Source organism: Myxocyprinus asiaticus, chromosome 47 (genome assembly GCF_019703515.2).
Source record: "Myxocyprinus asiaticus isolate MX2 ecotype Aquarium Trade chromosome 47, UBuf_Myxa_2, whole genome shotgun sequence".
Classification (NCBI taxonomy): domain Eukaryota; kingdom Metazoa; phylum Chordata; class Actinopteri; order Cypriniformes; family Catostomidae; genus Myxocyprinus; species Myxocyprinus asiaticus.
This window is the reverse complement of record NC_059390.1, coordinates 4,975,548-4,998,884: the sequence shown is the minus strand read 5'-3', so window position 1 is coordinate 4,998,884 and position 23,337 is coordinate 4,975,548. Positions and strand designations below refer to the sequence as shown.

Genomic DNA, 23,337 nt, shown 5'->3' with positions numbered 1-23,337 from the left:
CAGTGGAGAGAGATGTGTAGTTTTAAATATATATATTAGGGGTGTAACGGTACACAGTAGTCACGGTACGTACCTCGGTTTTGGGGTCACGGTGCGATACGAGTTCGGTACAACAGGAAAAAGCAACAAATCCCAAATGCTAGGTTTCTTTTCATATATTTTGAACAGACAGTAGTACAGATTACAGTTTGTTCCACCTAGCGGCATTTAGTCCCCCCTGAGGTAGTTGGTACAGTACAGCCTCCTTTAGTGTATTAAGCACAAAGCAGTAAACAGAATGCACTCTTGCATAGGTCATATTTTTTGTAGGGCTGATAAAAAAACAAAAGGTATTTGGTCACAATCAGCTACAAAACTGAAAAGCATCTCTTTTGTTATAAAAGGACAAAATAAATAGAATAATGAAAAATAAAACTTGTGCATTAGGAGGAGGAGTGTTACAATTTGTTCCACTTAAACTGTATGTTGTTTGTGTATATGCCAGTTGCCTGGGTAATGACTTTGGCACTGTCTGCTCTCACATCTAGAGGCTGGTTAAAAGCTGCAGGGATACGTTTTTGCACTCCTGTCATCTTTTTCTGTCTAGCTCTGGTGATTGGCACATCTGGGTGATGTCATCTGATATGTGTTAGCATGTTGGAAGTATTTCCACTCAAATACTGTACAGCTGTCTTACAATGCCGACACACTGTCCTCGTCCTATCTACCACTCGCTCTCCACTGCTGCCGTAGTTCACTGGGAACCAGATACTTTACCACACTGCTGATTTAAAACAAGTAGGCGGATCTTCGAGCTCTTGCGTGTCATCTGAACTCGCCGTTCTTGTTTTGGGTTGGTGCATAGATGGTGTCTTCTTCTTCTGCTCTTTTTCCTGTTTTGGCAGTTAGCAAAAAGTGTTGCATTACTGTGCGCACCCCCTTCTGGATTGGAGCGTGGATTGCCTGTGACTGACTCAGATGTATTCTATCTGAGGCTGACTGCATGCACCAAACCGTGACGTCAGTACTGTGATGGTTCGGGATGAATACATGTACCGTTACACCCCTAATAAATATATATATATATATATATATATATATATATATATATATATATATATATATATATATATATATATATATTTTTTTTTTTTTTTTTGTATACTTAAGTTTTGACCACAGGGATATTTGTTGAGGGTCAGGGTGGGGTTGGTGTTTGGGGATTGGGAGGGGGAAAGGGAATAATGGGGTTAAAAGTTGATTCTGTGTATATATATTTTGCTTTTCTGTTTCTTTTGTGTGAATCAATAGAAAGTGTTCATCGGAAAAAAGGATCACAGGAAGTCTTGGTAACACTTTACAATAAGGTTCCATTTGTTAACATTAGTTAACAACATTAGTTAACATGAACTAATAATGAATAATGTGTTTACAGCATTTATTAATTTCACCATATACTAACACATTTTTAAAATTACAAGTTGTATATGTTAACATTAGTTAATGCACTATGAACTAACATGACCTAACAATAAACAATTGTATTTTATTAAATAACATTAATAAAGATTAATAAATGCTAAAAAATGGGAAATGGGGCAGCTATTTGGCGTTCTTAGAGGGCTCTCGGGGAGGGGCAGTGGAGAGAGAAGTATAGTTTTAAATGTGTGTGATTATTTAAATATATATATATATATTTGTTGAGGGTCGGGGTGGGGATTGGGAGGGGGAGGGGTAGTGGGATTAAATGTTGATTCTGTATATATGTTTTGCTTTTCTTTGTTAACTTTATGAATCAAAAAGTGTTAATCAGAATAAATGCTAAAAAAATATATTGTTAATTGTTTGTTTGTGATATCTAATGCATTAAGGAATGAAACCTTATTGTAAAGTGTTACCGAAGTTTTCATTCTTCCAGTTAAAGCTTTAAAGTATCACTAAAATCAGTTACTAAAATGCAATCACAGATCTATTCCTTTTCTTCCCTCTCTCTCTCAATAACTCAATCCCACAAATCGCTCAGATTAAACAACAAGAACGGCAGTCAGTATTGCTGATGTGCTTCCAGATGTCCTGCTGAGCTGATGTACCATTCTTTGACAGACTGTGCGCATTAACATCTAAAGCTGTGATAAACTGAAAACACAGCGATCACTGGCTGTACATCTGGAAGCAAATCACTCCTGAGTGTGCGTCTCAGACTCGGCTGTGAAAAATGATGAATGGCTTTGAGGAAAATACAAATGAAAGCAGGACGTTGGCAGTTAATTATAGATTTTACAGTCCAAACTTACTTTCTCTCTGTGTAACTGCACTGGACATAAAGGAATAGTTCACCCAAAAATGAAAGTTCTCTCAGCATTTGCTCACTCTTTTGCCATCCTAGATGTGTCTGACTTTATTTCATCTGCTGAACTCAAATGAAGGTTTTTAGAAGAATTTCTCAGCTCTTTTGGTCCATACAATGCAAGTGAATGGGTGCCAAATATGGGTGCCTTTTGTTGCCAAAACAGTCAGCTTAAAATTAATCCATGGTTAAACCAATGTCTTCAGAAGTGATATGATAGGTATGGGTGAGAAACAGATCAATATTTAAGTCCTTTTTTATTATAAATTCTCCTCCCTTCTCAGTCAATCTCCACTTTCACATTCTTCTTGTGTTTTTGGTGATTCACATTCTTCATGCATGTCACCCCCTACTGGGCAGGGATAAGAATTTCTAGCAAAAAAGCTTAAATATTGATCTGTTTCTCAACCACACCTATCATATCACTTCTGAAGATATGGATTAAAACACTGGAGTCGTATGGATTACTTTTATGATGCCTTTTATGTACTTTTTGGGGCATCACAATTTTGGCACCCATTCACTTGCATTGTATGGACCTATAGAGCTGGAATATTCTTCTAAAAATTGTAATGTGTGTTCTGCAGAAGAAAGTCATACACATCTGTGATCGCATGAGGGTGAGCAAATGATTCGAGAATTTTCAGAGGATTTACTATCCCTATAAAGGGCCATTCATCCTTTGGGACGAATCTGTTACATATTTGTTACATATACTTTAACGTTATCTAAAGGTTTGAATTAAAGTGGTATTTGTAACCATTTTCATTGACTGTTTTCACCATTGTTTCTTATACGGTACTAAAGATTTAGATAACCGGCTAGATGGATAAAAGTGATGAGATGTATTGAATGTGTTTTTTGTTTTGTTTTGGTTGGGAACAGTTTGAATATGTGGCACAGCATCTGGTTTTTGCTAACTGCATCCCGCTCATCCTGAAATTCTTCAACCAGAACATCATGTCTTACATCAGTGCCAAAAACAGGTAGAGGACATTTGAGATCTGCGCTTAATCAATCCAACATGTGAATCAGTACATGATTTTTTGTAAACATGTCATATTTTCTGATGGCAGTATATGTGCCCTGGATTTCCCACATTGTGTGGTTCATGAAATGCCTGAACTCACAGCTGAAAGCCTGGTAATTTCTTCTTAAATGTTTTACAAAACACTAATGTTGTCAGTAGTTTCCTCAAACTTTCCCCTTCTGTTAATCTGTAAAGGAGGTACCAGAAGATTCGAATCATTGTTTTGAAGGTATGTGTATGTATATGTGTTAACAGGAAGCTGGTGACTATAATCAGTTCTGCTGGCGTAATCTCTTCTCCTGCATCAACCTACTTCGGATCCTAAACAAAATCACCAAGTGGAAACACTCCAGAACTATGGTAAAGGAGAGTGAATAGAGAGAGCATACAAGAGAGCATAAATCTGTCATTATTTTCTAATGCAATCATCTTTTCCTTTACAGATGCTTGTGGTGTTCAAGTCTGCTCCAATCCTGAAAAGGGCGCTAAAGGTCAAACAAGCTATGATGCAGCTCTACGTTCTCAAACTCCTAAAGATCCAGACTAAGTATTTGGGCCGCCAGTGGAGAAAGAGTAACATGAAAACAATGTCAGCCATTTATCAGAAAGTACGACATCGGCTCAATGACGACTGGGCATATGGGAATGGTAAACATCAGGTTCTTTGATACTCGTACATAATCAATAAGGGGGCGATGTGACGTGTAATCCTTAGCAGTGTTGATCCATGAACTACCAATGTGCCATTTATCATGATATTACACGTCTGTCAGCTTCAGGTACTGTAATAAGTGTACTGTAGTTTACTTTGTATAAAAGCATTATCTCAAGGACAAATAAGAAATTAGCATCTTGGTTAAGCCAGTCGTTGCCTTGGTGACACAAGAGTCATTAACCGACTTCAAAGCTTTCAGATGCTCCTACCTATTATCTCTGTATTTTTCATTCTCTTGACACAGACATTGATGCTCGGCCATGGGACTTCCAGGCAGAGGAGTGTGCACTTCGGGAGAGCATAGAGAAATTCAACACACGGCGTTACGATAAGAATCAGAACAGCCAGTTTACACCAGTAGACAACTGCCTCCAAAGTGTTTTGGGTCAGCGTGTGGACCTGCCGGAAGACTTCCAATACAGCTACGAGATGTGGCTAGAAAGAGAGGTGTTTTCACAGCCAATCCAGTGGGAAGGTCTGCTACAGGCCCAGTGATGCAGCTGTGATTACTTGCGACTATTACAGAGTTAAAGAGACTGCGTACTCAAAAATGAAAATTCTATCATCATTTACTCATGTTTGTCCAATCCCGTATGACCTGTTTGAGCTGAGGGTGAGTAAATTATGACAGAATGTTCATTGTTGGGTGAACTATCCCTTTAATTATGTACTGTTTGTGTACTGTTTTTGTGGGAAAGACACTCTGTAATAAACTGACACTAATACTGTGGGCTCACAATTAACACACAAGTACTCAAAGCATTGGGCCTTCCTTTCGTGTTCTGTAAATGACTGCTTGTAAATACAGATATAAACGTGAATACACTATATGGAATGGTGACCCTCCTTTGGTAATTCTGTGTAAGGAGCATGGTTCATTGCTGCATTGGGTAAAAACTGAAATATATATGAAATCCTTTGTATTGAATAAAAGATATCTTCTCCAATAACTGAAGCACACTTTATGTAATATAATCGCATAAATACAGTATTCTAACGTATATACTATCCTGAAATTATCGAGATTTATTTAAATGGTCATTCATTGTGTAGAACTGTGAAAAAATATTTAATATTTTGTGCTTATACATGATTTAAATATAAAGAAGTTCATGCGTTTGTTACCTCTTCCACCTGTTACTGTAAATTTGAGGCAGGGTCTCTCTGGAAAAGATAATTGTCCACAGTTTAAGTTGCAAATTTTATCCAGAGTTGATGTGTCAGAAATGTACTTATTTTGTTTCTCTGTGGTATCATGTTGTAAATTAGAGGGTGTAAGTGTTGTTGAGTGGAGCCAGTCACTTCATTTTTGTCCACTCCACATGTAGCACTTCACAGCACACAAAGACCCCTGAGCAGCACAATACACATTCAAAGTGTCCTTGGTGACATTACCGTCACCCACACTACAAATATGTCACACTAAATGGTGCTGATTTTTAACAATTCATTTTTATCTTTTTGTTTATTGTGTCTTATTCTCTGTTGAGGTTATATGGCAAGGTTTTGTGAAACACTAATTTAAAGAGCTGAGACAAGCTGTTCTGTTACTTAAAAAAACAAAAACAAACAAAAAAAAAAACAGTGTCATATAGATCATTCATAAAGACTGCACTTCATTGTTCACTCATGGGTTTGTATTGCAGTGCAATTTCCTTTTTTTATTATTATTATTATCATTGATTTGTACTTAAGGTGCTGTTGAATTAAACTACCTATGATGAATCATGCCAAATACAGCACCACCACATTTATATGTACACTGATTTGTTGTATCTGAACGCACTGTAAGTGATTGTTGAAAATTGAGTCTTTAATAAATTATTAAGAGAGTTATATCAATCCCTGTTTTGAGGAATCCTAAACAGTCTAAAGTTTGGTATCATTGTTATAAGATTGAAAAGATCCATCAAAATTGTAGACAATTATTGCCATGCAACAGATAAATAATAATGGCATATACAGTTGCTTTCTCTGGCCACAGAGAACAGTAGAATATTATTTGCAGTGAGACTACAACATCAAAATTACCATTTCTACCTATTCTACATTGTAAAATGAATAAAAATGGGCTATTCTTATGAAGCTAATAAATGCATGCTTCGGTTCCTGCAATCCAACAACTAAGAAAGTTTATTATTCTTAAAGGTAAAGTGTAATTTCTATGCCACTAGGATCACGAAACAAAATTGCACAAATAAGGACTTTATTCAGACTAGGGATGGGCACTCATCAATAATTCGGTATTCGAATATTTAAGCTCATAAAAAACGAATACTCGAATATTCTATTATTTAAATGACGGTGATTAATGAGAAAGAGACACTGTAAAATAATTTTTTTAATCATAAAGTTTGTCACCATTAAAAAAAAAAAGCTTCTAATTATATCCAAAACAAGCTTATATTATGTCATGTGTTTTTTGTTGAAAACATTTAAACAAGCAATGCGTGAAAACAAAAGTACAGAATGAAAGCATTTAAGCTCATGCTAATGAGGTAGACTGACGCAATTAACTGAACACAAACCCAACTGTCCCACCACAAACTCACACAACTAGATGAGCCAATGTTGCTATGTTGGGCTGGATGGGACGCTCAAAGCAACACAGAGCCACAGTGTTTACACTTTTTCAGTAAAATCCCAATTAATGTCTTACTTACAGTTAACTCTGCATATTAAGCTAGGATAGGAGAAAGTATTTTAATATAATAACAATTACACTCAGCAGCACCTTTAAGGTCTGACAAGAGAGTTCAGCAAGAGAGCCAGCATGTAAACAAACTTGTTCTATACCTTTAAGAAGACATGACTACATTTATACATACAGAGTTGATAAACAACATGATTTTTGTAACTTTATAGAAGCTTTCATTGCCTCTGAATGTGAAGAAGTGTCCAGAAGAGCGTCAGGTGTTCAGTGCAGGTGTGAGCTGTGGACGAGGTTCATGAAAGCGCGTGAGCGTGATCATAATACTGCAGCAAATGCATTTAATCCAACATAACGTATTCTAAACGATGCATTTAAACGATAGAGGACACATGCTGAGAACGTTTTTGTTGTGAAAATAAAGATACATAAATGCAAAACGTATGCAAAATAATGACACGTGGTGCACAAATGATTCAATTAATTCAGGACAAGGTTTCTAAGCAGGTTGCAGCAGTAGTTCTCATAAATCACCACAGGAGGGCGCAGTTCAGTCAATGTGTTTTTCAGTCAATATAGGCTAATAACAGACACCTCAAAACCCTTGGACTGAATGAAGTCCTGTGTTGATTTGTGTAAATAATATTTCAATAACCTTTTTATTTATTTTGCGTCGATTCTTTTTTTACTGAATCGTGTGGGAATCATTTAAAAATAATTTAAATGAATTTTGCATTCACTTAAGATTTTTTTTTTTTTTTTTACTTAATGATTACTTTTTCCAATGACAAATAAATAAATAAATAAATACTCTGTTCAACGACAAAGAATACAATATGTATTATTTTTTCAAACTGAATTAGAGGGAGGGACTTAACAGTGGTGCTTTGTGTGAATTACACTATTACAAACGCCCTCTGGTGGCGATTTTTGTGAATTACAGCACTGTCACATATTTCTATGGCTTATAACTCCGGTCAGAGGAAACTCTTATTTAAAAAAAATAAAATAAAATATTTAAGTTTTTTTAACTTTATTATTAATCTTTCTAACGACAAAAATAACAATGTGTCAGAGGAATTTACAATAACGGTGGTGCTTTGTGTGAATTACACCAATACAAACGCCGTCTTGTGGCGATTTTTGTGAATTACAGCGCTGCCACTTGTTTCTATGGCTTAAACTCCAGTGAGAAGAAAACCCTAGTATAAAATTATTTTTCATTCATTTCAAATGATTTTTTAACAGCAATTATTCTGTCCAACAACAAAAATATATAAATAAAAATTTTAAAAAACATAAAAAAAAAATTTGTTGTATCTTGATTATTATTCTGTCTAAAAACAAATAAAAATAAAGTATTTTGTTAGAGGAACTAAACTTTAGTAAACTTACTAAACTTTAAATTTATGTCAAGTTTTTTTTTTAAACTTAATTATGAATCTGTCTAATGACAAAAATAAATAAATACAAAATAAAAAAATTGTCAGTGGAACTTATAATAACTTCATTGCTAGTTTGGTTGTCAAGATATAAAGTTAACGCAGCATATGTTAATCTAGCCCTCTACCTTTGTAAGCAGAATTGTGCCTTTTAATGAAAGATCTGTTTGAAGCTATGATTCAGTTTCCTTTTTGTTTTATCAATAAGAGGGTTAAAATTGAGGGAGCATCTTTTCAACTGATCTTTAAAAATAATAATTCCTAAATATGTAACATTATCCTTTACTGGGATGTTATGAATATTCGGTGAATCACATTCTTTGACAGCCATTAGCTCACATTTATTAATAGTAAGACACAGACCAGATGCACTAGAGAACTTGAAAACATTAACTGCAACAGGAATTGACCACTATCATTCAAGAAAAGAGTTGTATCATCAGCTAGCTGACTAATAATGACTTCTTTATCTGCAACTGAAATCCCTTTAAGATGACTTATTTTTATATAAACACACAATAACTGAGCTGCATGCAAAAAAAGATAAGGGGAGATGGGACAACCTTGCCTAATGCCTCTTTTTAAATCAAATCTAGAACTGGATTCATGTTTAAGTTTAATTGAGCTGTTTACATTGTTGTATTGCTGTAGAAAAGAAGCCAAAACCAAAAACTTTTAAAGAGAACAGAAACACGTTCAACACTGTCAAACGCTTTATGAAAATCTACAAATAAAAAAAAACTGCTTGTATTAATTAAATGGGAGTAATCTAATAGGTCTAAAACTAATATTATGTTATTTGATATATGATATTTTTCATTAAACCTGACAGGGATTCATCAATAGTGTCATTTTTCTTCTAGCGAATATAGATGCAGGTAACTTATAATAGTTGTTAAAAAGAGTTATAGGTCGCCAATTATTAATAAAATACAGATATTTTTTAGGCTTTGGAATCAAAGTAGTTAATCCTTGAGTCATAGATGATGGTAGGCTGGCATTGGAAATACTTTCACAAAAGACTAGGAGGAAAGGAGCAAGCTGTTCAGCAAATAATTTATAGAATTCAGATGTTAGACCATCACTTCCAGGGGACTTATTTTCTTAACCTCTCCTAGTGAATTAAAAATAAATAAATAAATAAATAAAATAGATGCCTTTTCATTAAATTGTGATACATCGTCTAGGTTAAAAACTAAACAGTGGTGCTTTGTGTGAATTACACTATTACAAACGCCCTCTGGTGGCGATTTGTTTGAATTACAGCGCTGCCACTTATTTCTATGGCTTATAACTCCAGTCAGAGGAAACTCTTTTATTAATTAATTTATTTTTTATTCATTTCAAGTTTTTCTTAACTTAATTATCACTCTGTATAATTACAAAAAACAAACAAACAAACAAAAAACAGTCAAATATTTTGTCAGAGGAACTAAACTGTGGTGCTTTGTGTAAATTACACCAATATAATCGCCCTCTGGTGGCGATTTGTTTGAATTACAGCACTGCCACTTGTTTCTATGGCTAAAACTCCAGTCAGAGGAAACTCTTTTATTAAATTATTATTTTGTATTAATGTCAACTTTTTAACTTAATGTTTACTCTATCTAACGAAAAAAAAAAAACATTTGTCAGAGGAACTTACAATAGCTGTGGTGCTTAGTGTGAAAGACACCAATACACACGCCCTCTGGTGGCGACTTTTGTGAATTACAGCGCTGCCACTTGTTTCTATGGCTTAAACTCCAGTGAGAAGAAAACCCTAGTATAAAATTATTTTGCATTGATTTAAAATTATTTTAACTTACTTATTACTCTGTCCAATGACAAACATACACACAAAAAAATCTAATTAAAAGCAAAAATAAATAATAATAATACTAAAAAAAATAAATAATAATAATTAAAATAAAAAAACAGGGGGAAAGCTACAAGCAGAGTTGTGTGAGTTGGAAGATTAACTTGAAAAATGATATATTGTACAGGATTTGAAGAAAGTTTAATACAGCATATACCTTCATATTTATGTATTTGCTCTAAAATGGCTTAAAGGGTAACTTTGTTACAAAAAAAAAAATATGTAAGTATTTATTTATTTTATTCCTTTTTTAACTGTAATTTTATTTTATTTTATTGTCATTGGAAAAAAGTAATCACTGAGTTATAAAATCATTTTAAATCAGTGCCAAATAATTTAAGACAACTGTTTATTTATTTTTTTTGTGAAGAAAAAGCTGGTGGTCACTGTTTAGCTATATAGGTCACCTGACGATAAGAATAAACAATAAGTATCGGATATTAACTCTTCAGTGTTTCCCACTGATATTGTTTATGTGTAAAATAATATCCAGAACTAGACAGCGTTTACGTTGCGCTGTTCTCAGCGCTGATCAGGATGGACAAATCACAGTCGATTGTGATTATTGCGAAGGGTGTTTTATTTAATAATTTAAGTATTAGAGAATAATCAGGCATATTGCAAATTTTTTATTTTTATTTTATTTTATTTTTTTTAGATGAAAATCCTTGGAATAAATAGATTTAAATGATTATAGTTGTTAGTTTATAAATGTCTTAAGCATGAGACAAAAACGTCCTGAGATTTGACTTTCTGATCCTCCATGCGCCCCCTTGTGGACAATACATTTATGTTCAATTGAAAACGATTGGTTGTTAGCTAGCAAAATTTACCGAGCAATATTTTTGAACCGCATTTTATTAAATAATAGTTACAATTGTTTTAAAAAAGTGTAATAGATTAAACATTTAAAATTATTTAAGCTAGTCAAAATTTCTTCAAGGAAGGTATTCAAGGAAGTACTTAAAGGAAGTAGCTCCACGTGATTCTTTGTATAAAGTATTTATACCAAGTGAACTTACATCGGGGTTTTTCTGTATGTGCTTTAAGAGCTTAAATTATGTGGGGATGAAAAAAATAAAAAAAATAATCATTGCCCAACCTGAAAAGTCAGTGTGAGTTCCATGGAAATGCTCCCATGACTGATCACCAAGACGACCCCAAATAAACACAACAGAGGATCTAAGGGAGACTCACTGAACTGGAACGGCAGACCTCTGGGTAGAATTTGTCTTACAGCTGGTAACAAAATGTTCTAAAGTTTAAAATCCAGCAAAACCTAATGCATAATCCTGTATGTAGCTACTGCAAAGGGCCAGTTTACAGCATGCATGTAGAGTGCCCAATAGAGTGATCACATGTTCACATGGGGCAGACAACTTTAATCTGTTCAGAGAGGAAATTTGATTTATTTATTGGTTTGGGTGAATGATTGGGGTGATATCACACATGGCATATTACCGTGCTTTCTTAGACTTTTACATTTTGCTAAAAGGCCAAAAGATAAAAATCTGTGGAAAATCTGATATGATTTCTGTTACACAAGATCTTCTATATACCTACATTTTCCCCTCATAATGTAAATGTTACAGCCTCCAGGTTCTAAAAAGACAAGATCTAAAAGTGCCAAACCTGCCACCAAAAGCAAAAAGAAGCGATCTTCCAAGAAAAGGTCCATCAGTGCCAAATCCACAAAGACAGAGGTGCTGTCATGTAGAACGTCTGCTTACTACATCTCTCATAATGCAATAGACTGCTTGGAGTTCAGAGGCTTTGGCTGGCCTGGAGCCACCAAGGAGAAAGGAAAAAAGCAGCAACAACAACAAAAAAAGTTTTGTGCCAATCAAGCTTATTTATGTGCATATTAATTTTGCATATACATTTGCCTCTTAAAACTGTAGGTATAACAAAACAAAAAAATAAATCACAGTGGGATTAAACGGTAGTAAATTTTTTCAGTTCTATAAACTGTCAAATGGAACCATTTTAGTTTTTATCATGCAAATTAATGAAGTTCTGTTGAAATGTCTTCTTAGAAAGTCAAAGCATGACACAAAGACTCTCTGCCATGCAATAATCTGCTTTTAAATGATCCAATGCATTCTAAATGGCTTATTTTTATGATAGCATCATTGCAATGGTCCCTTTGCTACACTGAAATAAAACTATCATTCGAAGGTTTTATGTTGTTAATTTTATTGGCAATAAAGTGTTACAAACTAAATTTAACTAAGGGGTGCACCCTGATAGTTGCAAAAAAAAAAAAAAAAAAAAAACTTTCCAAACTTAATTGGAATGAAAAACAGCATGGAGCAGTTTGGTGCATTTTTCATCATCATTCAGTCAGAAACTGGTTATTGATTACTTTATTGTAATTTCAATGTGTAACTCCCTGTCCATACACTGACGGTGGTACATAGAGAAAATTATAAACACATTCATAAAATAAGCTTTTTCATAATAAAATGGTACAAAAAATAAAGAGAAAAATGACAGAAGCTTGCACGTACATTCAAACAGGCAAATATAAATGTGAAATGTATAAATTGAAACACCAAAGAAATTAAAATTGACTTGACAAGGCCATTTACATGTAGGTATTTAAGAGCAATTCATTTTTTGCCCAGTATATGCCCTGCCTGTAACAGTTTTAGGATGGTTGTTTAATGTTGGGCTTTGTTAGAAGACAAAAGGAGTGTGACTCACATATACATTCACAAACAGATAAATACATAGCAGAAAACAGGCTGTTGTGGTAATGACAGCTCATACAATGTTCTGAGTTCGTCGGATAGCACAGCACAGCAGCATGCTGAAGATCATACCGAAGATCTGCCAATGAGAGAAAGAATGAATCAGTTCAGCGGCTTCCTCCCCAAGAATGAGCTCTGGCGCTTCATCAAAGCTTCTCAGTTCAAAACGAACAGAATCTACTCCAATGTATAAGGGGAGCAGGGCATTACACCTTTAAAACATTCAGAGAGCAGTTGATGATGTTACATCCATACTCACCATGATCACCCCAATACCAATCCCGACTCCTCCAATGATGTGAAGCCTTGAGGTAAAGACTTCCTTAATGGCATATGGGCAGCTCTAGGGTAAAAAAGCAGCAATAAAGTATCTATCTATAGTACATGGAAAGACACTTATCATAACAAAATTTTTCTGAGGAGTCTTTGCTTATCATTTCATGATTTATGTAGTTTCTGGTACCGTAGTGACAAGCAATTCAAATCCTTCCTTTTTCGGACAGGTTTCAGTAGCTCCATCAAAGGCCGTTCCTGTTGGTCCACAGCACTTCAACTAAAAGGACACAGCAAATGGTTGTTTATTTTATTATTATTATTTTTAATGTTTGAACTGTTATAGTTTGAATAAACCATGAAGAAGAACACTTACCAAATATTTTTTATTATTTTTTTTTTATACAATTAACTTTTAAATGCATACCTTGGGTCTTTAATGACCCAGGACATCGCTCCACCTCCTTTACCTTGGGGAGTTACACACCCATCTCTTTAGTAATCCTTAATATTTCTCTTTTGAATAGTGTAACAATGAAAACTGCAAAAAATATATTTCTTCTAATTGCTTAATTACCAAAAGTGTATAGGGTCATTAGTGACCCAGGATATCGCAATCTATAGCCAGTTGCATCTCATAAATTTAAGCCTGCAAGTAATAAATCCCCTTTCTATTATTTGTTGCATTATCTCTTTGATACATGAAAAATAAACTTCTATTATTTTCTAATTGTCTACTATCTGGGTATTTTTTTAAAAAATAATTATAATTAATTATAATTATATTTATTTATCACACATTATACATTTGCACATATACAGTGAAATTCTTTTTTTCACATATCCCAGCTAAGCTGGGGTCAGAGTGCAGGGTCAGCCATGATACGGCACTCCTGGAGCAGATAGGGTCAAGGGCCTTGCTCAAGGGCCCAACAGTGGCAACTTGGCAGTGCTGGGGCTTGAACCCCCGACCTTCTGAGCTACCACTGCCCCTAGAGAATCCATTTGTGATAGATATACGTGCTGGGTTGCTTAAGACCCTAGGTATGTAATAATGTCTGGCAAAGCAACCATACATTTAAGGGTTAATTTGGGTTTTATTTTTTTTCATTTTAGTTCATTTTGAATCATGAAAGAAATATTTCAATTTAGTTTCAGTTTTTCCAATTATGTGTGTTTTCATTTTTATTTCAGTTAATGGAAATGTAGTTTTCATTAACAATAGCAACACTGATACATACTCCGTACTGAATCAATCGCAGAGTTTCTCTCAATGCTTCCTGCTTAGTGCCTTTGTAGGTGTTGAATGTCTGCGTGTAGAACTGTTGGACGTCTGAAATGATCTGAGAAGGAAGAGTGAAAGAACATGAGACACAGAGTAAAAGGATAAAAAGACCCAATTCATAGAGCATCAGTATAAAGTTTGAACATCACCCACCTTGTCCTGATTGGACAATCCCCAGATTCCAGCAGCCACCTCTGCAGCAAAAATGATCAACAGGAACATGAAGAACTGGAGACAGTAAGAAACAAAGAATAGTAAAGAACATCAGTGAAAAATACTGCAATGTTGGTCTGCAAGGACTTTGCAAATGCGAAGCAAAATGATATGTTAATTACCAGCCCCAGCATGCATGCTGACTCTCTTATTGCTCCACAGCAGCCGAGGAACCCAACCACCATCATGATGGCACCTGCCACAATGAGGATGTAAACCCCTAAAGTAGGAAAGAGAGAGACTGTTCATTATATAAAACATTACATAAAAACACCATACTTCTGTTTTATTACATTACCTTTTATCCTCATATCTGCTATTTGGGTGTCTAACCCAAAGAAGAACAGGTATATTGGAAATCAGGGGCGGTTAGTTCTCTTTTTCCCAGGTTTTGGGACATATTGGAATTCAATAAAGGAATATTCCAGATTCAATACAAGTTAAGCTAAATCGACAGCATTTGTAGCATAGTGCTGATTACCATAAAAATTTATTTCAACCTGTTCCTGCTTTTCTTTAAAAAAAAAAACAAAAAAAAATTAAAAAAAAGGAAAAATCTGGATTGCTGCAGTGAGGCACTCCAATGGAAGCGATTGGGGCAAATCCATAAACATTAAGATACTTGCTGTTTCAAGTACTTTACAGTGTAAACAATACGTAAACAATATGCCTGTTAACATATTTTTAGTATGATAAAATCGCTTACTAATATCCAATTTTACAACTTTGTTGAAATAACGATGTAACACTGCAAAAATTTGGATTTAAACAACTTTACAGCTCAAATAATATGCAAAAAAAAAACATTTTTCAATGCAAGTGCTTACAATTATAAACTTTACATTTCTGCTTTTAATACACCCCATACACTTGCGTTGTAAGCGATGAGTCTATTTTTTTTTATTAACATAATGCCACAAATGCTGTTGGTTGAGCTTAACTTTTATTGAACCCGGAATATTCCTTTAAGGCCACATCCACACAGATTATTTTAAAACACATTGATTTCACAACATTTACACCTCTTACCCTAGAATGCCGTTTTCCTCCACCGAAAATGGAGCATTTTGAAACTGTTCTCTGTTACCACATACTTTGGAAAATGATGACATTAGGAAACTGAAAACAGAGTTTTCAAACCAAAAATATATTAATGTGGATGTGGCCTAAAGCTACACATTCTGCTTTGAGAAAAGAGAATGCTACATAAAATAACATTTTGTCCCTAAAGCTTCTGTTAAAATTTCTATTGGTTTAAGTAAGACCAAAGTATGCAAAATATGCAAAAACTGTAGTGCTGTATCCATAGAAACATTGCGACAACAGCCGCTGTTCTGTCTCTAGGATGTCTGGCATTGCAGGACGTCCCACGGTCACTCAATCTATTATTCAGACAAGCATTTGCCAACTAAATTTATCGTGTTTCTGGGATGGTGAGGGGCAGGCATCCTCCTAGTAATCATTGAGAAAGGAAAATAAACCAAGGCAAAACAAAAGAATTTGGGGAAGTAAAAAAACAATGTGGGTTCTGTTGGCAAAGAGGAGAAAGGCAGCTCAGTGAGGGATGATGGAAAGGGGCAGAGAGCTGGCATCATGTGGGCCAAACACAGCCTCATCCAAACCAGCACTGCCATTATAACTCGAACAGACCTGCCCAAGCCCTTCTTTACTCTCTTACAGTGATCTGTGTTTTATTAGAGGGTTGATTTTAATTTTAAACTTTATTTTGCTGGGTGCCATTTTGTGGTCTTTCTCTGCAAACCTCCAAAGCTGGGAAGGAATTCAGTCTTTCATAAAAACAAACACACCCTACAGAAGAATAGAATGGCCTTTCATGCTATCCTGTTGGACATGTTTTATATATGACTGGAAAAAACATGTCTAGTGCAGTAAGCTATTTGGTTTAATATAAATTGTCTATATATAAATTTTAGTTTTGTAAAGACACATTTATATAAGACTTTTAGCATAAGCCTTTAGATCGAAATGGTAATATCATGGGAGACATAAAAACATTTAACTGGTAGTGGATCTTATCTCTGATATTCTGAAGATAAGCCTTAAACAACTCTCTTGTCTCTCTGTTTCACACTCCAAAATGGTCTTTACATTTATTTTTATTTCACATTTTCTTATATCAAGGTGTTGATGGTGCACTATTCAAATGACACAGTCTGATCTGTAAATGGGAGTGGCCTGTTCCCATGACTACCATCATACCCAAACACTAGCTAAAAAAGACATGATCATGCAGGCGAAAAGGGTAGGTGTGTGATGTGTTGGGACTGGAGTTGTGTTGATTTCTGACGCACTGATAACAAACAAAACAAAAACCAAACATTCAGGACTCAGGATGTGGAGCATAAATATAGAAATGTAGTTCTGAGGGCGCTGGGCCAGATCTCACCTGTGAAGAACACAGACGGAGAACCTTCTACATTGAAAAGTCCTTTAGTTCTTTCATCGAAACGCAGCCAGAGACCAACAGCCAAAACACCTGTTCCTGCAAGCTGATAAAAGGAACAAACAAAGAAAATAATGTCAGGTTTGAACTGAATGCATGTTAACATCTGATAACAGACATCCACAAACTGAACACTCACATAAAAGAAACATAGCCGCAGGCCAAGCATGGCATTATTTACAAGGGCCGAACATACAGGAAGTGAGGCACAGAACCAAACATTTCACTTTCATTCTGACAGAATGAAGTCCAACAGGCCTTATGCAACAAAGGCATTCATGCCATGAAACAACTGTGAAACCACAGGAGCGGACCAATGTGATTGCCCGCTGCCAAATGCAGGGTCTCACTTCCACAAAGCAAACATTGAGAGAAGAAGAGATACGCAAAAATACACCATGAATAAACTAGAATTAATCTTGCCCAACTCCATTAATACCCCGAACATGGCAATGTGACTTACACGAACGAGTAACATTTATACTAGATTGTAATCATTGTGATCCTACATGCTCTCACAGCCTAAAGTTAATCAACAGCCCACATCTAACACACACTGCATATCATTGAAGAGCACCCTTTATAATCCATTCCTGCTAAAATAGGTGTATAATAAAATGGATAGTTCCAACTCTAAATTCTGACTAGGTCAACTATGTTTGAAGCTGTTGTACAATCAGATTTTAAATACAGATAAACGCACACCTTTGACTGCACATTGTCTCTTAATGTGCCAAATTACAATATTACTTGGTAATCATAAATGGCCAACAGTTAAACTAAATTGTCTATAAGTGCACCTAAGAAGCTCCAAAGTCTGAATTCATTATTACAACATGCCACACTTTTAAGTCAGAAACAAAATTCGGAAAAAGCCAAACTAAATGAAATACATAATGAACGACGGCAAAAGTCTGTTTTCTGATGTACTGGTGGATAATCACTTTTATGCAATCTATATGATTTATAAAATCATGGCATCTAGCAAATTATTAATTAATTTACATGAACTTGAATTACAATTTACATGAATTACATGGCACGATGGCTCAGTGAGTAGCATTGTACCTCACAGCAAGAAGGTCCCATGTTTGATTCCCAGCTCTATGGGGCCTTTGTGGTGTTTGCATGTTCTCCCCATGTTCATGTGGGTTTCCTCTGGGTGCTCCGGTTTCCCCCACAGTCCAAAAAGACATGCAGGTTAAGTTAATTGGAGACCCTAAATTGCCCGTTAGTGAGAGAGAGAGAGTGTGAATGTGTATGTCTGTGTGTGTTGCCCTGTGATGGACTGGCCACCTGTCTTTGGCCTGAGATAGCTGGGGTAGGCTCCAGCACTACCTGTGACCCTACATTAGACAAGCGGCTATAGAAGATGGTTGGATAATCTATACAAAACAAATTAACATTATTGAAATAAAGCACTGAAATAAAATGATTTTGCTAAATCATTGCTTTCCATCATCTTTCATGTCGACAAGCTGCTTCCAACATCATAAGTCAGCGATTCGGGTAAAATCTAGAATTCAGAGTTTCCCCCTAGAAAATACGACTTCGCTTGGTCATTCAAGTGCTCGTAACTTATAATATTTCCAACTCCAGTTTAGGCCATGTCCACAATGATACGCTTTCTTTTGAAAACCTATAAATTTCACTATGTTTACGCCTCTCATCCACACTAGAACGACAACGAAAGCGATCTCCATTACCGCATACTTTAGAAAACAATGACGTTAGGAAACTGAAAACTAAGGTTTCATACTTAAAATGATTAGCGTGGACGTGGCCTAATACATTTTTGTTTGAAAATGCATATATTTCCCTATGCTTACGCTTCTCATCCAAACTGGATCGGTGTTTTCCTCCACCGAAAACTAAGCATTTAGAAAACACTTTCAATTACCGCATACTTTGGAAACGGAGATATTAGGATTTAGGAAACTGAAAAATTATCTTCAACGAAAACAGATTTGTGTAGATGTGTCCATAAAAACTACATTACTTCATGGAAGAACAGTTTATTCCATTCTCATTCCATGTCTTTTATCATATTGATTTTATTTTAAATAAGCAATATGCTTCTCGAGGTTGATTAAGTGGGTTTTATATTCAGGGTAAAATCACTGTATTGCACACCACAGCTTACAGCTTTATTAAATAACTTTAAATGATTTAATAAATAACTCAAAATTATAGTTAATTTTTTTTTTCAATTTATGTACAGTAAATGAGGGTATTTCATTTATCAGGTCAGAGACCACTATGTCCCTTTATTCACACTCCATTGTTGTGCACATGAAAAAGTACCTCAGCTTTTCATTCTCATTCAGCCACCCCACCCCACCCCACCCCACAGGCATCTTTGGCACTTGACAAACAGGGTTGCAATCCTCCACTGCGAAACTTTTTCTGTTGTGGAAAATGCATCACAGACATGAGTTCACTGTGAGTCACTGTCAGAGGTGTGGAGGCTTGTCCCAAAGACTCCCAAACTAATCCCACCTTTTTCCATTCACACAGAATGGAAGCTAGTTGTAATGGGTGGATTTAGTGTTAACAAGTTTGCTCACTCACCACAATGCTTACGCAAGCCAAGTTGTAACACCAAAATGTCTTTGAATCATGTCAAATTACTTGTAAGACAAAACCATATAAAGTCAGTTGTTGCTATGTCCATTGGGCAGTTTTCTATCTCTGTTTAACCCAAAATACCTAGTGGTAAAATGATAAACGCAGTTCTCAGCTTGCTATTTTATATTCTGTTTTACATGTGTGGATTTAGTATGAACTGTCTTCAATCCATTCAATCATTCAGCTGTTTTCCTGCCCCATGTCAGAGTGTCTTACATTCAAAATTAAAAGCTTTTAGGAGACTTGAACATTTTCAGCCGGTCAGGTTCAACAGTTCCCAACAAAGCAGTCTACTAAAACTCTTCAGTCGTTGGGTATTCAAAGGTTTCTTAATGACAAATAGGCCCTACATAATTCTGTATTTGATTTAACTAAAAACTAGAAATAAACCCTTGGACCACAGCTTCTCTCAGTCTAGTTTTATATATATGTCCATTAGCACAGTGAACAAGGAAGCCATATTTTCTGCCCTAATTCAGAGTGATAATTGAAGACAATTAGGGCACCAAGATAGCAGAGTACCTTGAGTAACTTTCAAAGAGCAAAGTTTGATATACACTGCATCCGATTTGGATATATGGAGTTTGAAAACAAAACAAACCATCAGGCAAGGGACAAAAAAAGAGAGTACATAAAACCTCCAAACAAGCATCTTTAGCAGGCTTTACACATTTTTAGGTGGAGTCACTTTAGTTTCGACATTAGGCTCACTCTTATTCCTCAAACATACATGAATCAACATGTGTTGAGGTAATGGTGGAAAAACACTTACCCAGAAGATAAAATTGAAGACAAAGAGCAGGTATTTGATAAACTGAAGTCCACCTCCGGCCATGGCTAAATTGTACAATTCAGTGCAGTATAGAGAAATTAAGTGTGCTTCTTTCCCACCATAAAAACAAGGCGAGTGGACAAAAAAATTCCAATAGGACACACCAACGAGAAGGAGGGGCAAAAGCGAGGGGAGGTGGATTTATTTTAGTGGGAAGTGTTGAGGCAGGACACAGATGAGAGCTTACAAACCGCTTAGTAAAATAACTGGTCTGGTGAAAAAGCACAGATCACAATTCATAGTCAAACCAGGAGTATATAAGCACAGAGAGTATACATGGAAAGAATGAGTATAAAAGATCCACATGAATCTGAGCTTTTTAGAGATTTTTGCTCTTCAGTTGCCAAACCAGCACCAACAGCTTTATGATCAAGAGATAACTTCTCTTGTTTGTGTAACTCAAGCTGTCCCTCAGGACCACTGGGAAGTCAGAACACAGCAATTGTCCCATTGCTTGACACCCTTTCTGTATTAAGAAGGGAAGAGACAGGTTTTAGAGACTGAGGTCAGGCAGAAGAAAGCACGTTGAGGACGGATATGGTTTAGAATCTCAGCCTAGACTGTCCAGAAGAGCCAATAGTGTCTGAGATGCACACTGGAGATCAGGTTGCTTGAATCAAAGTAAACACTTGTTTAAAAGTTCCAAAGGGGAAGCAGGGGATTTGCATCCTCTACTCAAAATGATCGTTGCACTTAACAGATAGCATGCTATTTTCTTTCCATATTTCATGCTTTTCGTTCTTTATGAGATATAAAGTTTATATGTGCTATCAAATTTCATTCTTAGGGCATTATTTATTAAAGGAATATTCCAGTTCAACACAAGTTAAGCTCAATTAGAAGGTTGATTACCACAAAATGTACTTTTCTTTTTGTTTAAAAAAAAAAAAAAAAAAAAAAAAAAAACCAAAAATCTGGTTTACAGTGAGGCACTTACAATGGAAGTGAATGGGGCCAATTTGTAAACAAAAATACTCTCTGTTTCAAAATTATAGCCATAAGATGTAAACAATTTGTGTTAACATGGTTTTAGTCTGATAAAATTGGTTACTAACCTTTTCTGTGTAAACTTATATTGAATTGTGCAACTTTGTTGCCATGACAACGTAACATTGTAAACCCTACAATCCAGCTCAAATAACACATAATGCTTTGATAAAATTATAAGATTCACATTCTGCCTTTAAACTCTCCAAAAATTGGCCTATTCACTTGCGTTGTAAGTGCCTCATTGTAACCCAAATGTTTGCCTAACATTGAAGGCTCCACTTGGTAGAGGTTTTTTTTTTTTAGTTTTTTTTTTATTATCAAACTTCCACTTGTTCCTCTTCTCATGAAACATCATGACGTATTTGTGTGGATGTCCCGTTATCTTGGGTAATGAACTTCCCTTTACGCAGAAATTTGTCATCAATGCTCTTTGGAAATAAATGTCTCTAAACTGCGAAGAAATAAAAATACAACAATGGCAGAGTTATCTTAATAGAAAGTTAGTTTACATTTCTGTCTTTAGGTTCTTATTTAATGATGATGATGATGATGTTTATTATTATTATTATTATTATTTACATCATCGGTGTTGTTGTTGTTGTTGTACTGTTTAGCTTGGACCCCGCTTACTGGTGCTAGCACGGACACAAACTAGATATTCGCCTGGACTTATCTCATGAATATTAATTAGACCATTCTGCCAATAGTCACGTAATATAATTAATAGTCATGAGTCAATTCGCCTACTGATAAACGCGGACATGCAAATGTCTTCCTCTCAGCCAGTCAAGTGGGCCTACTAGCCAAATAGCCAATTTATTTTCCGAGAAATAACTGTTTTTCTTTTGAAACACCAAAAGGATCAATAAAATGTAATACTTTCGACACAAGCAGATATCAGCCTACACTTTAAGGTAGAACGACCACTTTGATTTCAAAGGAACATCATTTTTAGAAAATGTCGCTCTCCATTATTAGGCACTGAATAAGCATATTTGCACGACATTCGCAGACTAAACACGCAGGCGCAAAGTATTAAACTCACCCAAAACACGAAATTAAAGAAGAACAAGACGTTTTTGATGCACTGCTCTCCACTTGACAGCGATGTCATGATTTAAATTTAGACTGTAAATGTTTAAATTCCCAAAACTCTGTGTGTGCGTGTCCTTCTTGCTCGCTTGTGACTCACTGTTGCTGCTGCCCTGAAGGGCTGTGGCAGTTTATAAGAGGAAAGTCGCACCTCTCCCTTTCTCTCTGATGTAAACAGTATGTACGGAGGCTCTGAACCGCACGGTTGGGGGTAAAAAAACGGTGTCTCAGTTCCTTCCAGAGCCTAAGTCTTAATTTTTTTTCTCTTCAAAAAAAAAAAAAAAAAAAAAAAAAAAAAAATATATATATATATATAATTTTTTTGAAGAGAGAAAGAAAATGTAAGATTTAGACTCAGGAAGGAACTGAGACACCGTTTTTTTTTTCACCGTGCGGTTTAGGGCCTCCTTAATACGCGTGTTAACATGATTGATTTTAGTGTGATAAAATCTTTTACTAGTTTTTTCTGTGTAAAAATAAACCTTATTTTACAACCTTGTTACCATGATGACATAATGCCATAAACCCTAAAACCGCAAAACAGGGATGGGGAACCTTTTTCCTATTAAGGGCCATTTGAGTATTTACAAAATTATGTGCGGGCCATTCAGTTACTTGCAATTCCATAACGTGCTCACGCACCAAGAAAAAAGTTCAAAAGGTTTTTCAATTATATCATATTTTGCATTGGTATTATTTAAAATTATATATATATATTATTTGATTACAGTTAATGGAATCAAGGCCATTTTTTTTTTTTTTTTTTTTTTGCTTTTCAAAATATAT

General features: G+C 35.3%; 2 protein-coding genes across 6 annotated transcripts in view; one reads left to right on the top strand and one right to left on the bottom strand.

The window, feature by feature from the left end:
* The window catches only part of LOC127436479 (striatin-interacting protein 1 homolog), a 32,610-nt gene extending 26,703 nt beyond the window's left edge, over nucleotides 1-5,907 (top strand). For all 3 annotated transcript variants that reach the window (XM_051690665.1, XM_051690664.1, XM_051690666.1), the window contains 5 exons: nucleotides 3,212-3,312; nucleotides 3,403-3,469; nucleotides 3,612-3,716; nucleotides 3,800-4,004; nucleotides 4,316-5,907. In XM_051690665.1, the coding sequence (XP_051546625.1) occupies nucleotides 3,212-3,312; nucleotides 3,403-3,469; nucleotides 3,612-3,716; nucleotides 3,800-4,004; nucleotides 4,316-4,566 (729 nt within the window). In that variant the 3' untranslated portion in view covers nucleotides 4,567-5,907. The remainder of the gene's footprint in view (nucleotides 1-3,211; nucleotides 3,313-3,402; nucleotides 3,470-3,611; nucleotides 3,717-3,799; nucleotides 4,005-4,315) is intronic.
* A 6,464-nt stretch (nucleotides 5,908-12,371) lies between these two features.
* On the bottom strand, nucleotides 12,372-22,681 carry LOC127436483 (CD9 antigen-like). Of its 3 annotated transcripts, none has more exons than XM_051690672.1 (8): nucleotides 22,505-22,681; nucleotides 16,953-17,055; nucleotides 14,668-14,765; nucleotides 14,486-14,560; nucleotides 14,289-14,390; nucleotides 13,238-13,327; nucleotides 13,034-13,117; nucleotides 12,372-12,853 (listed from the first exon to the last, which is right to left on the bottom strand). In XM_051690672.1, the coding sequence occupies exons 1-8, from the start codon at nucleotides 22,571-22,573 to the stop codon at nucleotides 12,788-12,790; spliced, it is 687 nt and encodes a 228-aa protein (XP_051546632.1). In that variant the 5' UTR covers nucleotides 22,574-22,681; the 3' UTR covers nucleotides 12,372-12,787. The 3 variants fall into 3 exon arrangements, with proteins under 3 accessions (XP_051546632.1, XP_051546633.1, XP_051546634.1); XM_051690673.1 differs by lacking the exon at nucleotides 22,505-22,681 and adding an exon at nucleotides 20,410-21,313; XM_051690674.1 differs by lacking the exon at nucleotides 22,505-22,681 and adding an exon at nucleotides 18,078-19,292.
* Between the last annotated feature and the right edge of the window lie 656 nt (nucleotides 22,682-23,337).